This window comes from Prionailurus bengalensis, chromosome A1 (assembly GCF_016509475.1).
Source record: "Prionailurus bengalensis isolate Pbe53 chromosome A1, Fcat_Pben_1.1_paternal_pri, whole genome shotgun sequence".
NCBI lineage: Eukaryota > Metazoa > Chordata > Mammalia > Carnivora > Felidae > Prionailurus > Prionailurus bengalensis.
The window spans coordinates 14,352,594-14,365,424 of record NC_057343.1 but is presented as its reverse complement, the minus strand read 5'-3'; the positions used below and the strand labels follow the sequence as shown (position 1 = coordinate 14,365,424).

Here is a 12,831-nt window from a genome sequence, read left to right as displayed (position 1 = left end):
CCCAAATCTAATGTATTGTTTTAAGCTAAATCTGGAACCTATCACTCTTGGATAAGGAGAAAGGAAATAATAGGTGCCTTTGTGATGCTTGTACCTGTGCAAAAAAAAAAAAAAAAAAAAAAAAAAAAAAAAATCAAAAGCTCAGGTAAAAAGTGGGAGCCCTGAACAAGATCTTGTTGAAAGTGGCTCTGAAAGGAAGTGCCTACAAACCTGTTACCAGGAGTTACAAGATTTGGCTGGAAATATTGTTAATTTTAAAGACACGACATCTAAATTAAAGGTAGGCATTAAAAATCTGCCTGGGTTTTAAAACCACTACATAGTCCCTAAGTAATATTTATTTCCTTTCCTGTACATGAAGGACACAATTGGTATCACCAGAAAACAAAACCAAAAACATGTTCTACATAAATCCATTCCCCCCTCCTGTATCAAGGTTCCAAAATTTGGAAATGTTGATTTTTCTTTCAAAGTTTTCCAAAATGGCATTTAAATTTTAACACCCTGGATGACTGCAAATTAGTTTTCTTTTACAATCGTAACTGATTTTCCCCTCAATCAAATCACATGAAATCGTATAAAATTAGAAGTCTGTCAGGTCACCACTAAGGAGAGGAGGTATATCCTGAATTATACATCAATAGGCAAGCCAGAAACCCCGAGCCTGAAAATTTTTGGAACAGTTATCTGCCAGTAGGTCTCATCTCTATGATCTCGCCTTCATTTCACATATTAAAACCCAGCCCACTAGGAACTCACGTTACAACAGTCTCTCGATCACAGAGAGAAGTTATTTTTTAAAGCTTTCTACCAGTGCGTACAACACTCAGTGTCCTGATTACGTTGGCAAGTCAACCGAAGTACAAAGAGGGCTGCAGTTGGGGACAGAGGGGGAGTGATCCTCAACATTTTTTTAAACATCCTAACTTAAACAGCAGTAGACAACGTCTAACAAAACAGTAATTTTCAGATTCCTTTCAACCACTGCAAATGAGGAAAAACCAGAGTTAAAACGCTGCATAACATTAAAACAACAACAACAACAACAACAGCAACAGCAACATTCTGACATTTTAGGAACATCCAAAAAATTACACAGGCATCAGTCCATCTAAAGCCAACTCGCACAGACGTGCACACAACAGCAAGCTCTCAACCTGCATTTTAAAAGACCGCCAAGATTAAGAGACGTTAATTATCTTATTCTAAATGCAAGTTAGTGACTTTGGTTTTAGAAGACCCCATCTAGTTCACTAATTGATGGATGACCATTAATACACCTGTATTTGCATTTCCGCGGTAAAAAGACAAGCAGGGCTTTTTTTTTTTTTTTTCAACACAGAAGAGAAGCACTTTGCCAAGTCTTTTCAAAACGTCAATATGCTTCCATTAATACCAAAGCCGAGAGATTCCTCTTGATTTCCAAAACTGTCTAGGTGGCCTGGGTGGTTTTCTGCCGGCAGCAGCCTCCTACCTTTAGTTTGTGTGCCTATATCCACGAGGGGGGATTAATTAGCCGGGTTGGAGCTGAAGGAGGCTGTCGTGACGAGCCCAGTGGCGATTGGCCGCCAGCCTGCCTGGCCCTGCCTTTATAATTTCCACACGAGTGCATCTGGGCTCTTAGACAAACCAACAGCAGCTTCTTCTGACACAGACACACGCACACTCACCCCCGACACACACTCCGCACACTTTTCCTCCGTCTGATTAACAGTCCGGCAGACACGATGATTGCGGGAAGGCGTAAATAAATACGGAGAGGGCCGGTTATTTTGGCTACGGGAGGAGCTTTGCTGGGTCTCGGCGCAACTTTTGTTTTCACTGCTGAGAAGGTGATCTCTCCTTGCGTTTCTCTCGCACAAGGATCCTTTAAAGGAGGAAGAAAGACCGAGAGGGGGGGTGGGGGGAGAGCAGGCTTTCACTTTCAGGCCGTCCGGGCTCAAAGATAAAAGGAAGGGGGGAGAGCAGCCGGCCGGGAGTCCAGCGCGGCAGCACGTCGGAGAGCGTTTGGGTGCGTTTCTGAGCGCGGCGGCCCGTTTCTCCACCGAAGTTGGCTCCCGCTCTAGCAGCCGCATTGGATCCCACAGCTTACTGCGAGACTCCGGTGTACAATCCGGATCTCTGCCCCAACATGATCGCGGCCCAGGCCAAGCTGGTGTACCATCTGAATAAATACTACAACGAGAAGTGCCAGGCCAGGAAGGCTGCCATCGCCAAGACGATCCGCGAAGTCTGCAAAGTCGTTTCCGACGTCCTGAAAGAAGTGGAGGTCCAGGAGCCCCGCTTCATCAGCTCTCTCAACGAGATGGACAATCGCTACGAGGGCCTCGAGGTCATCTCCCCCACCGAGTTTGAAGTGGTGCTTTACCTGAACCAGATGGGGGTGTTCAACTTTGTGGACGACGGCTCGCTGCCCGGCTGCGCGGTGCTCAAGCTGAGCGACGGGCGCAAGAGGAGCATGTCCCTCTGGGTGGAATTCATCACCGCCTCCGGCTACCTCTCGGCGCGCAAGATCCGGTCCAGGTTCCAGACGCTGGTGGCCCAGGCGGTGGACAAATGCAGCTACAGGGACGTGGTGAAAATGGTGGCGGACACCAGCGAAGTGAAACTGCGAATCCGAGATAGGTACGTGGTGCAGATCACCCCGGCCTTTAAGTGCACCGGCATCTGGCCCAGGAGTGCTGCCCACTGGCCGCTTCCCCACATCCCCTGGCCGGGACCCAACCGGGTGGCGGAGGTCAAAGCGGAAGGGTTCAATCTCCTGTCCAAGGAGTGCCACTCCCTGGCCGGCAAACAGAGCTCGGCCGAGAGCGACGCCTGGGTGCTGCAGTTCGCGGAAGCGGAGAACAGACTGCAGATGGGGGGCTGCAGGAAGAAATGCCTCTCCATCCTCAAAACCTTGCGGGATCGGCACCTCGAACTGCCCGGCCAGCCCCTCAACAATTACCACATGAAGACTCTGGTTTCCTACGAGTGTGAAAAGCATCCCCGGGAGTCGGACTGGGACGAGTCCTGCCTGGGTGATCGGCTTAACGGGATTTTGCTGCAACTTATCTCCTGCCTGCAGTGCCGGCGGTGTCCTCACTACTTCCTCCCGAACTTAGATCTGTTCCAAGGCAAACCTCATTCGGCTCTGGAGAACGCTGCCAAACAAACGTGGCGACTGGCGAGAGAGATCCTGACCAACCCGAAAAGTTTGGAGAAACTTTAGAGGACCGTTTCGTCAAGAGCCGAAATGGGATTGCTCTTCTCAAAGACCTACTTCGGTGTAAACTTCCTGGTCGATTCCTATCTAATATTCCACTTGTCAGTGCAAACAATCTCTTCCTTAAAAAGGAATAACAGTACAATGTTTAGGCATCATCTCACCCACCCCTCCAAGGGGAGAAGAAGAAGTAGGGAAAGTGGATAGAGAAAAACCCAAACCCACAAGTATTAGAAGACTTCTTTTACAAAGGATTTCTTATCGCCCTCGAAAAGTACACAGTAACACCCGGAAAGCACCCCGGCTGTAATGCAAGACCACAGAGAACACTCTGCCCAGCTATCAAAGGATTATAGCAATCCTGGTGATTTAGGTGCATCTGTCTGTGAGTAAACACCATTTGGATATGCCATCTGAAGGAAAGTGTAATGTATATTTTGGTTTGTAACAAATATTGTGATCTCACATTGTCTTTGAACGTGTGGATGTTGGTGTTTTGTGATTTGGTGAACAGAAGTTAAATTGCCGTTTTGGATACTTCCAGACATTTTCCGCTAACAAAGATACCATTTAAAGGTAGATTTCCTCCCGGTACTTTTATCTGTCTTTGAAAGTGTCTGAACTTTAAAAAAGTTTACATTTTGTTTCAAATATAATGCTTGTTCTATTTCTAACATTCCATAAATATACTTGAAATGTTATTTAAATATATTCAAAGAAATTTGAATTCAGCTTATATAATAACGCTTGAATATCTGAATTATATATTTGAAAATGCACTTGAAATACACTGGATAACTACTTTTGTGACTTAGATTTTAATTTCTGTTGCTGGTTTTTATTTAATTAGAAGCTAATAAATGAAGTAAATAAAAGTTGTTGTGTCTCACTTTAAATTGTTTTTCTATCAAAAGATGTAACGCTTCATTTTGGAAACTGAACCCACCTGAGTATCTTAAACATTTTGAGGAGTGTGCTAATGGAATTATTAAAAATAAAACCTTAAAATACCGGAGAAAACTCTTTGTACGGCTACAGAAGCTAATGATCTACTTATAAGACTATTTCTTTCTATGATAGACAGATTTAAATCTACCCTTGAAAGTCTGCTCTTCTGGACTAGGTTCTGTAGCATTTCTGATAATATAAGGAAAAAAATATGTCATGACAGCAAAGACTGTGGAGTTAAAAATCTGACTCAGAGAAAGTGAACTCAAAGTCACAATGAAAGTTTCAAAATTTGTATATGAAAACTAACTATGCTAATAAAATAAAGATTATTTCTGACCACTTTATGTCAAATCTTATTTTATGCAGTTAGTGTTCCATTAGCTGAATAAGTTAATCAGAAACCCAAAATTTATTCTTCCTTTGTAGGGCAAGCTAATGATAAAAGCATAAAGACAAACTTTAAATTATTTAAAAATCAAATACACTACATTTCAGCTCATTTTAAACATTCCATCCTTTGGGAGCCAGAAGTGTAAGAAGTCCTTTGACTGTCCTTCCAAGTATTTTAATAGTCAACAAGTGCTGAGAGCTAACCACCTACAGGCCCTAAGGTAGGCAGTTAATTCAGGTGAGGGTAGATTTTGGAGTTTCAGTTCCTCTTCTACAAATCGTGTTTTATAATACTTTATTTCTATACAAAAATTAAATACAAATAATAAAGTTCTGAATCTGTGGGAGCATTTGTCTTTGACTATTTTAGAATAATTGCTTCTGATAAAGCTTGCAAAGGAAGATCTTTTGTATACTGATGCTTGGATATCTAGCAGGACACTTGAATTCTTAACCTCAGAAAAGTTTACAGACTGCAGGGTAACATAAAAGTTAAAACAACAATCACATTGATTTGAAAAGAGTGTGCAGAGGTGTAGAGCTGTCCCAACATCAGGTTTTAAAATCTACACAATAAGATATACTAAATAAATATTTATGCATTTCAAATTGTCCAAATATGTATCTTCTGGTATTACACCCACAGAAGAACGCAAACTTTAAACATCTGATTGCTAGTATATATGACCTATACACTTGAAATCGATGCTTCTTAGAGAATTAGTTTCTCCTGCTCTTAAATTCACATGTAAAGCGCATTCTTATTTCAGGAGATGAAAAATGGATGTAATAATGGAGATGAATTTATATTTAAATGCCACCTCGCCCCCCCCCCCAGTTTCCTTATAACCTTTTAATGAATAATAATTCACATTTCAATGTATACGTCTGGAAATTAAAAGTGATCTTAAGGTATTTCAGAAAAACCTTCCCAGTCTTCCCAAAGAGCTTGGGATGCTGTACCCCAGAGACTTTTGAACAATTGGCTTAACTATCAAATCTACCCAAGTGCAGACAAAGGCTCTCATGTAGAAAGTATTAAAATGAGCATGCTCTGGTAACACGGGATTTAAAATCATTAATATATTCTTCAGTCCCATAAAATAGAGCATGTGTTATTTCATTCATTTTATTTCCTATGACAAAGATGGAAACATGCTCCCCTCCCCCACTGTCATTTAAAACCAAGCAAAATTGAAAACCACTTCCTGCCACAAAGCCACCAGGACTGTTTATAGAATCACTCTAACTCACTTTCGTGTCGATCTTCTTGAAGGCAGGATCATCCTCATCTACCTCGAAGTAGATTTCTGTCGTGGTGATGGAGAGAGTCCCCTTGGCCACCACCACAGGAGCGATGAGCTGGGCTGGGGTACTGAGAACCACTGGGCCTGAAAGACAAGGGCACCGGAGTCAGGCTGAATCCCTGTGGCCCTCTCCCGCTCCCTCCCGAAGGGTGCCGCAGGTCTTTATTTTTAAAGATGTACTAAGAAAATGGTGCCTGTGGTCATGCGGCCAGCTCCTCCCGTGTGAGATAAGGTCTGCTTAGCTTTTGCACATTATCTTATAAACGAGAGTAGAGATACAGAATCCTATAAAGCCCCAAGAGGTCAGAATACCGAATAAGTGACTCTTAGCAAGAGAGTTGGTAACCTCCGCCTAGAAATCCCACAAATGCCCCGATTCTCCGTGGGGCACCACCGGCTTTGGGAGACCCTAGGCAGTCAGCACTGCCCCCAAAGGCCAGCCATCCGGGAAAGCCCGGTCCACTGGGCAGCGGAGTTCCCCAAGGATGGGCGGGAGGGTGTGAAGGCGTACAGGATCTGGATGTATGAATTCCACTGTACTAACTAACGGGTTTGCAACTTGCATGAAGATTCACATCGGCGTCCTAAGCCGCGCCACATACGCACGTACACACACACACACACACACACACACACACACACACACACACAAGGATGTTAAGTACGTTTCTTATGTAGAAAAGAACAAAAATCGTAGCAGTGATTTTCACAGAGAATCAGTCAAAAGTGATGAAATTGTAAGACGCCCGAACAAGGCGATTCTCAGAAAAGCGTGCCAAAAGTGCTATTTCTCAACTTTTGAAACTAGAGAAACTAATCTTCAGGAAAAGATGTTTCAGAAAGTGTGCCTACTTCGAATTCCCTCAATCTGAGTTAATGTTGAAAATTACGTATTAGAATATTAATTCAAAGGGGATCACTTAACTGCCCCTTTAAGATTCCCCGAAAGGGGAGGCACTCTTTGCTATCCTGTACTGAAAACACAGACATGGAACACAGAAATTATTCTTTTTTTTATTGTTCTTCTCTCTCTCTCTCTCTCTCTCTTTTTTTTTTTTGTAGCAAGGGCGCCTTAAGTTCCCCTCCATTCCTCCCCCCCTCCATCTCCCCCCACGCCCTGAAATGCACATAGTCAAACGAGTCACAGTCACAGTAGGATAAAGGCAATAAAAAGGCAGGTCCCCTGCGGCCGCTCGGGCTCGGGCCCCTCGGCGGCGGCTCCTCGCGGTGAGACCGGCTCGCGCCGCCACCGCCGAGGCCACCGCTGGCAGGCCCGACCCGGCGGGGCCCGGGGACTGCGGGGAAGTTCACGTTCCCAGGGAGGCGTGTGCCCCGAGGCCGCTACCGTCCTGCACAAAGCCGGGCCGTTTCTGCCGCGGGAGGCACGGAGAGGGCTCTCGGCCGGCTTCGGTCGCGCCTAACCGGGTGGACAGGAAGCCAACTGCGTCAGTGTCAGCCTTCACCCCCGAGCTGACCGCCTGGGTCACACTAACGCGAAGCCCTTTCGGTTAGTTTATTGCCCTCGGTACCCCCCGAGCCCGCACCGGGGGGCCCGGCCCCGGGGCGCGCGCACTCCCGGCCTGGGTCCCGGGCCGCCAGTTCCCGCCGCGTAGCCAAGCGGAGTCGGGGTCCATCTCGGCTGCACAAGGTTTTTCTTTCCAAAGGGCGAGGCGGTCGATCTGAAGCGCCACTTTAAAGGCTCATCAATCTTAATCTAGGTTGCTCAAGTAATTATGCCCGAATCTCTTGTACGATTACAAGTGGATTTGGGTTTCTATTCCCCAGGCCCTCCTTTGTGTTTATTGGAGGGTCTGTGCGCGCGCTCCGCGGCGCCTCCTGCCTCCCGCGTCCTCCTCGGAATCCCCCAACGCTCGGGCCGGTTCGAACCGCTCCCTTAACCCTTGAACCACCAGGACGCTCCAGTGGATGCCACTTTTCCTATTTCCTTTCCGGAGAGATCTTGACTGGAGGCTTACTCTCGACTGGGGCGAGGTGAGAAAGAAGGTGATGTGACTGACATTGAAAACAGTGCCTTCTTATACATCGTTGGGCCTTGCTAAAACCTTACAAAAGTCGTCATGCTATATATACAGCGAAGGCTAGTGACTTCTGGTTTAATAGAGGTTTCTGGCATTTGGAGACGAAGAATGGTCAAAAACATTTAAAATGGCGAACTATTCCTTTTTCTTAAAGAGTAATTTAACATATTCAAGCAATTAAATTGGGAGAAATTGAAAAAAAATCACGAAACACATTATCAAAACCATATACAGTGATTTACTGAAATATATTACGGATTCTAAGTACACGTCTCCGTGAACTTTTCACAGGGAACACATTCTCTCTACTGGATACTCTGCGTTTCTGAAAGGACACTGCGCTTGCCTCTGCTTTTACTCCAATCTGATTCTATTGAACTGAGATTTTTCTGGGGGCTTATAAAAGGACTTCGAACTGGTTCTTCTTTCAGAAAGAGGCGTCATGAAACATTCAGCCTTAATAGTGTGTCATTTTTACCCCTGTCCTTTGGAAATCTCCAATTACAACTTCCAATTCCATAGCATGTTTAAGGAGCACCGAGTCTTTTTGTTGCAGCCTTCAGGGAGCAAACCAGCCGCAGAGAGAATACACAGTTAATCCACTACAGCAATAGAGAGAGGGGATTATGTTTTAATCCCTTTTGGGGGAGCCTCTGGATTTTAGGGATCTGATATTAAAATGTTTACATAAGACACCATCACAAACCAGATCTTCCATGTGGGAGATTTTCCATGTGAAAACCTGGGATCTCGTTTCAAATAAAAACAGTTTAAAGAGGGCAGCATCTGTGGATCCCAGAAAGATGGCGATCTTGCAGACTCTGTCCTGGAAGATGACTGGGTACAAATTCAACCTCCCAACTTTGCTTGGTGTGGTGAGTTCCGGACTGAATGTAGGTATATCCATTCCAACCACTATTATGGCAATAAAGGATATGTTACAATAATGTTCTTAGCACCCACTGAAGTCTAGTGATGGCCATTAAACAGATGGGGGGGGGGTGTCAGAACCTCCTCCCCCATACTGATGAGTAGAACACAGCAGTTTAAAACGCCACCATCTAAAGTGGTGACGAAAGCAACAATAAGCGTTATTTGCTTTTAGAGTTGGCAGGTAATGTTTAAGAAATATTGATCCATCACTATTTCTGAAAGGATAGGGATACTACTTGACATTCATTTCAATGCTAATTTAAAATCTGAACTAGAACAAAGATCACCCAAGCATAATGAAAAGAATCTTTAAATGAATGAACTTCTCTTGAGAGTTACACCATCTTTAATCAGTTGAGATGGTAAACCTAGAGTAGAAAATACACATGTTTTATATTTGGAAAGGGAACTATTCATCAAATATATTTAAAAAGTAGAATGTTAAAAAATACTTGTGGGTTTGGATGATTCCACTGAAAACAAAATTCCAAGTCTGGAAATCTTAATAATACATCAACTTTCTAATAAAGCTTTACAGTGTACAAGGTTCTTTTACATCATTTTTACTTAACTACTAGTTCAATATTGACAGTTTTGGGGGCTATGGATGTGTCAATACCCTCTTGTCAAAGACCGCCAGGAACACATGTGTAGCTGAAGAAGTCGGGTTTACTGCTCAGTGCAATGAGGGAGAAACGGGCAACTTCATAAGGGACTTTGTAGGATATGGGCTTTGGTTAAGTGATTCTGAGAAGAGTTCAAGGAGCTTGGCTTTGTTCTGAGTTGGGCTCTGTCGGGAAGCAGGGATAATTCTGTGATTATGGGTCTTAATAAATCTTATCTAGAGGGATGGAGGGCAAGATCTAGGCTAAAGCTATAATTAGCAAAGAAGCAGCAGTCCCCCATATAAACCAGGAGATGGGCGGGGGAATGTTTGGTATTTAGGTGGTATGCAGAGTGACCTTGCTTTTGTCAATGCTTGCACAAAATTATAAAGTTATTTTTTGCCTCACATCATCATCATGAGTTCTTGTCTGATGCTGGTGTTCTGTGAGATTGTTTATGACCAATAAGAAAACACCAGGGCCTAGCTATGAGCTCCATACTAGCTCCTGACAATACTGGGCTTCCTTATAAGGGTCAGGCAAGTTTCCAGAGGTCAAGGGCTGCTTTTCTTTTTCTCACATCCAGGAATTAGTCATTTTTAGGGGTGTCGGTAACATACTAACAGGCATTAACAGGCAACTATGGCAATTAATTTTTCAAACAAGGCTAAGATTCCTTACAAGTTTCAATATAAAGTACAACGAAGACTATATAGGGACAAAGAGCTGAAGTTGAATGAAAATTGGCATCATTATAATTATTTGATGAATTTCAACTGGCCAAACCTATATTTAGTGTACATGAAGTTACAATGAATTTTAGTATCACTTGAATACTTTCTAAACTTAATTTAATATTAATAAAAGTTTTATTAACTAGATAGATTTTCTTCAACCTCAATTACTTTAAAACTACATATTCAGTTTGCTCTAGGAGCATGCAGAAGATAATTATTTGGGGGATAATAAACATTGACTAATCTTTATAAAATCATTAAACTTAAAATCCTGACATTACTTAGAAGAAAAAGAACTAACCTGAAATCCTTTGTTTAGTGGAAGAAGGTATCATTCCAAAAACAATTAAGATAAAATTTTAATATGGAAGTAATCTTTACAATTTCTTCTATAATATGATACAATTTGTAGGAAAAACTCCTAGAGTGAGTAGCTGAACACATGTAAAGTATCTACCTGCAATGGACTTCTATTACTTTTAAGTATGGCAATATCAATTTAAAGAAAACATTTCCCCCACAGAATTCAAAGAATAACATGCTTTAATCTCAAAACAACTTAAAGGGAACTAATGAAGAATATAAGAGAGCTGGGATTTTGTTTTGAAATTTTAGGAAAGCTTTAGGCATAAAGAAAATGGAGGTGTTTGTGTATGTACCTGGGGGAGAGGGAGTTAAGAGGAAATGTTAAGATCTGAGATTTCTATTAGCCAGGATAGTTCCCTGATTTCTAGCATTTGAAATTCCCCAAGAAAAAAGATAGGATAGTAACAAAATCTCTAGACAGTGACTCTTTTCTTTATGTACAGAAAATATTGATAGTGGTCCAAATATAATTTCAGAATAATAATCCTCTGAAGCTTTCAAAAACTTCTTGCAGGAAAATAGTTATAGAATGTTTATGCTTGAATCAAAAAAAATATAATGTGAACAACTAATGGAATACACATCGCAAGAGTTATGAATTTAACTTCCAGCATTATTCTCTCCCTCCTTCCCTCCCAAACACACACACACGTGTGCACGCACACACACACACACACACACACACTATTGATTACAAGCACTCTATAAACCTGAATTTTTTACAAAGCTCACTGTGTCCAAGAAGTAGCTTCTTAAGCTCTTTGGTGACTTCTTGAACATAATCTGCCTTTATTTATACATATTTTTAAGTTTATTTATTTGAGAAAGGGAGGGAGAGAGAGAGAGAGAGAGAGAGAGAGAGAGAGAGAGAGAGAGAGAACACATAGACACATGAGTAGAGGAGGGTCAGAGAGAGAGGGACAGAGAAAATCCCAAGCAGACTCCATGCTGATAGCACAGAGCCTTAAGAAGGGATCTACTGAACCAACAGTGAGATCATGACCTGAGCTGAAATCTGGAGTTGGATGCTCAACCAACTGAGCCACCCCGGTGCCCCAAATGTAATCTATTTTTATTAAAAAAATTTTTTTTTAACGTTTATTTATTTTTGAGAGACAGAGAGAGACAGAGTGTGAGTGGGGAGGGGCAGAGAGAGAGAGAGGCAGACACAGAATCCGATGCAGGCTCCAGGCTCTGAACTGACAGCACAGAGTCCGACATGGGGCTCGAACTCAGGGACTATGGGATCATGACCTGAGCCGAAGTCGGATAGTTAACCAACTGAGCCACCCAGGTGCCCCAAACGTAATCTATTTTTAGATTGAGATGGACAATAACCAACCATCCCCATAATACACTGGTTTCCTTAGATTATTATTGTACAAAATTATACACGTGTTTAAGAACCACTTCAAGGTCTTCAGATCTGAGTAAAGTTACCTGTGGTAAAACTCAACACAGTCTGAAATGGAGACAGAAAGAATGGAGCGCTCTATATAAGAGCAATAGAAAACTGCATTTTAACAAAATATTTGTTCATCATGGTAGAACACCTATTCCTGCACTAATATTATCTAGCATCTCATCTTATTTAGCATGTTTATAATAAATAATTTTTAAATGTACCAAGAGATAATCTGACAGGCTCTAATTTTAACCTACCATTTAGGTTTTCCAATATATTTGTAGAACAGATAATTTTTTCTATAAAAAATAAGTCAACAAAAACCCGTGCATTTTCCACAAAGGCAATGAGTAATTTTATAGGAAAAAAAACTTATAAAGCATATATACGCTAAGTAAATTTTAACTGAGTTATTTTTAGCACAAAAATTTACTAAGAAACAGCGATCGTTTTAATGTTCATTGTGATCATTTGTTCTGTCTTTTGATTCACTAGGTGATCCAGATGAGATTTGTGTTTCTAGTTATATCACATTTAGTTCAACATATGGAATACATTTTTTACTTTCTGGAAGCGTAGTGACTCTTTTATGGCACGAGGATATCATTTAATGATTGAGAAGAGTAAATTCCTACTGGACTAGATGAGTGAATAAACCAGAGGAGATGATTTAAATCTATTGGACCAGGAGGACCAAGTCTTTGTACCCTTGGGTGGAGTAAGGGCCTAGCCTTCATGGGTGCACGTTTACTGCAGCCTTATAATATATTTCATATATGTGTTTAAACGTCTATCCTCCCATTTGGCATAAGCTACTTGAAGAAAAGGGTGTTACCTTCTTCCTCTAACACAGTGGCTGTTGCATGGTATGCAATATGTCTTTATGGAATTGA

At 42.1% G+C, this 12,831-nt stretch overlaps 2 protein-coding genes across 12 annotated transcripts in view; one reads left to right on the top strand and one right to left on the bottom strand.

Moving 5' to 3' along the window:
- The window catches only part of NBEA (neurobeachin), a 685,885-nt gene that overhangs the window by 200,864 nt on the left and 472,190 nt on the right, over nt 1-12,831 (bottom strand). For all 11 annotated transcript variants that reach the window (XM_043576682.1, XM_043576704.1, XM_043576721.1 and 8 more), the window contains one exon: nt 5,801-5,937. In XM_043576682.1, coding sequence (XP_043432617.1) covers nt 5,801-5,937 — 137 coding nt within the window. The remainder of the gene's footprint in view (nt 1-5,800; nt 5,938-12,831) is intronic.
- Nucleotides 784-4,495, top strand: MAB21L1 (mab-21 like 1). The gene has a single exon (XM_043576792.1). The coding sequence runs from the start codon at nt 2,132-2,134 to the stop codon at nt 3,209-3,211; it is 1,080 nt and encodes a 359-aa protein (XP_043432727.1). The 5' UTR covers nt 784-2,131; the 3' UTR covers nt 3,212-4,495.

Excerpts from the sequence above, each read along its gene's own strand:
- MAB21L1 (XM_043576792.1), top strand. The coding sequence starts at position 2,132 with ATGATCGCGGCCCAGGCCAAGCTGGTGTACCATCTGAATAAATACTAC.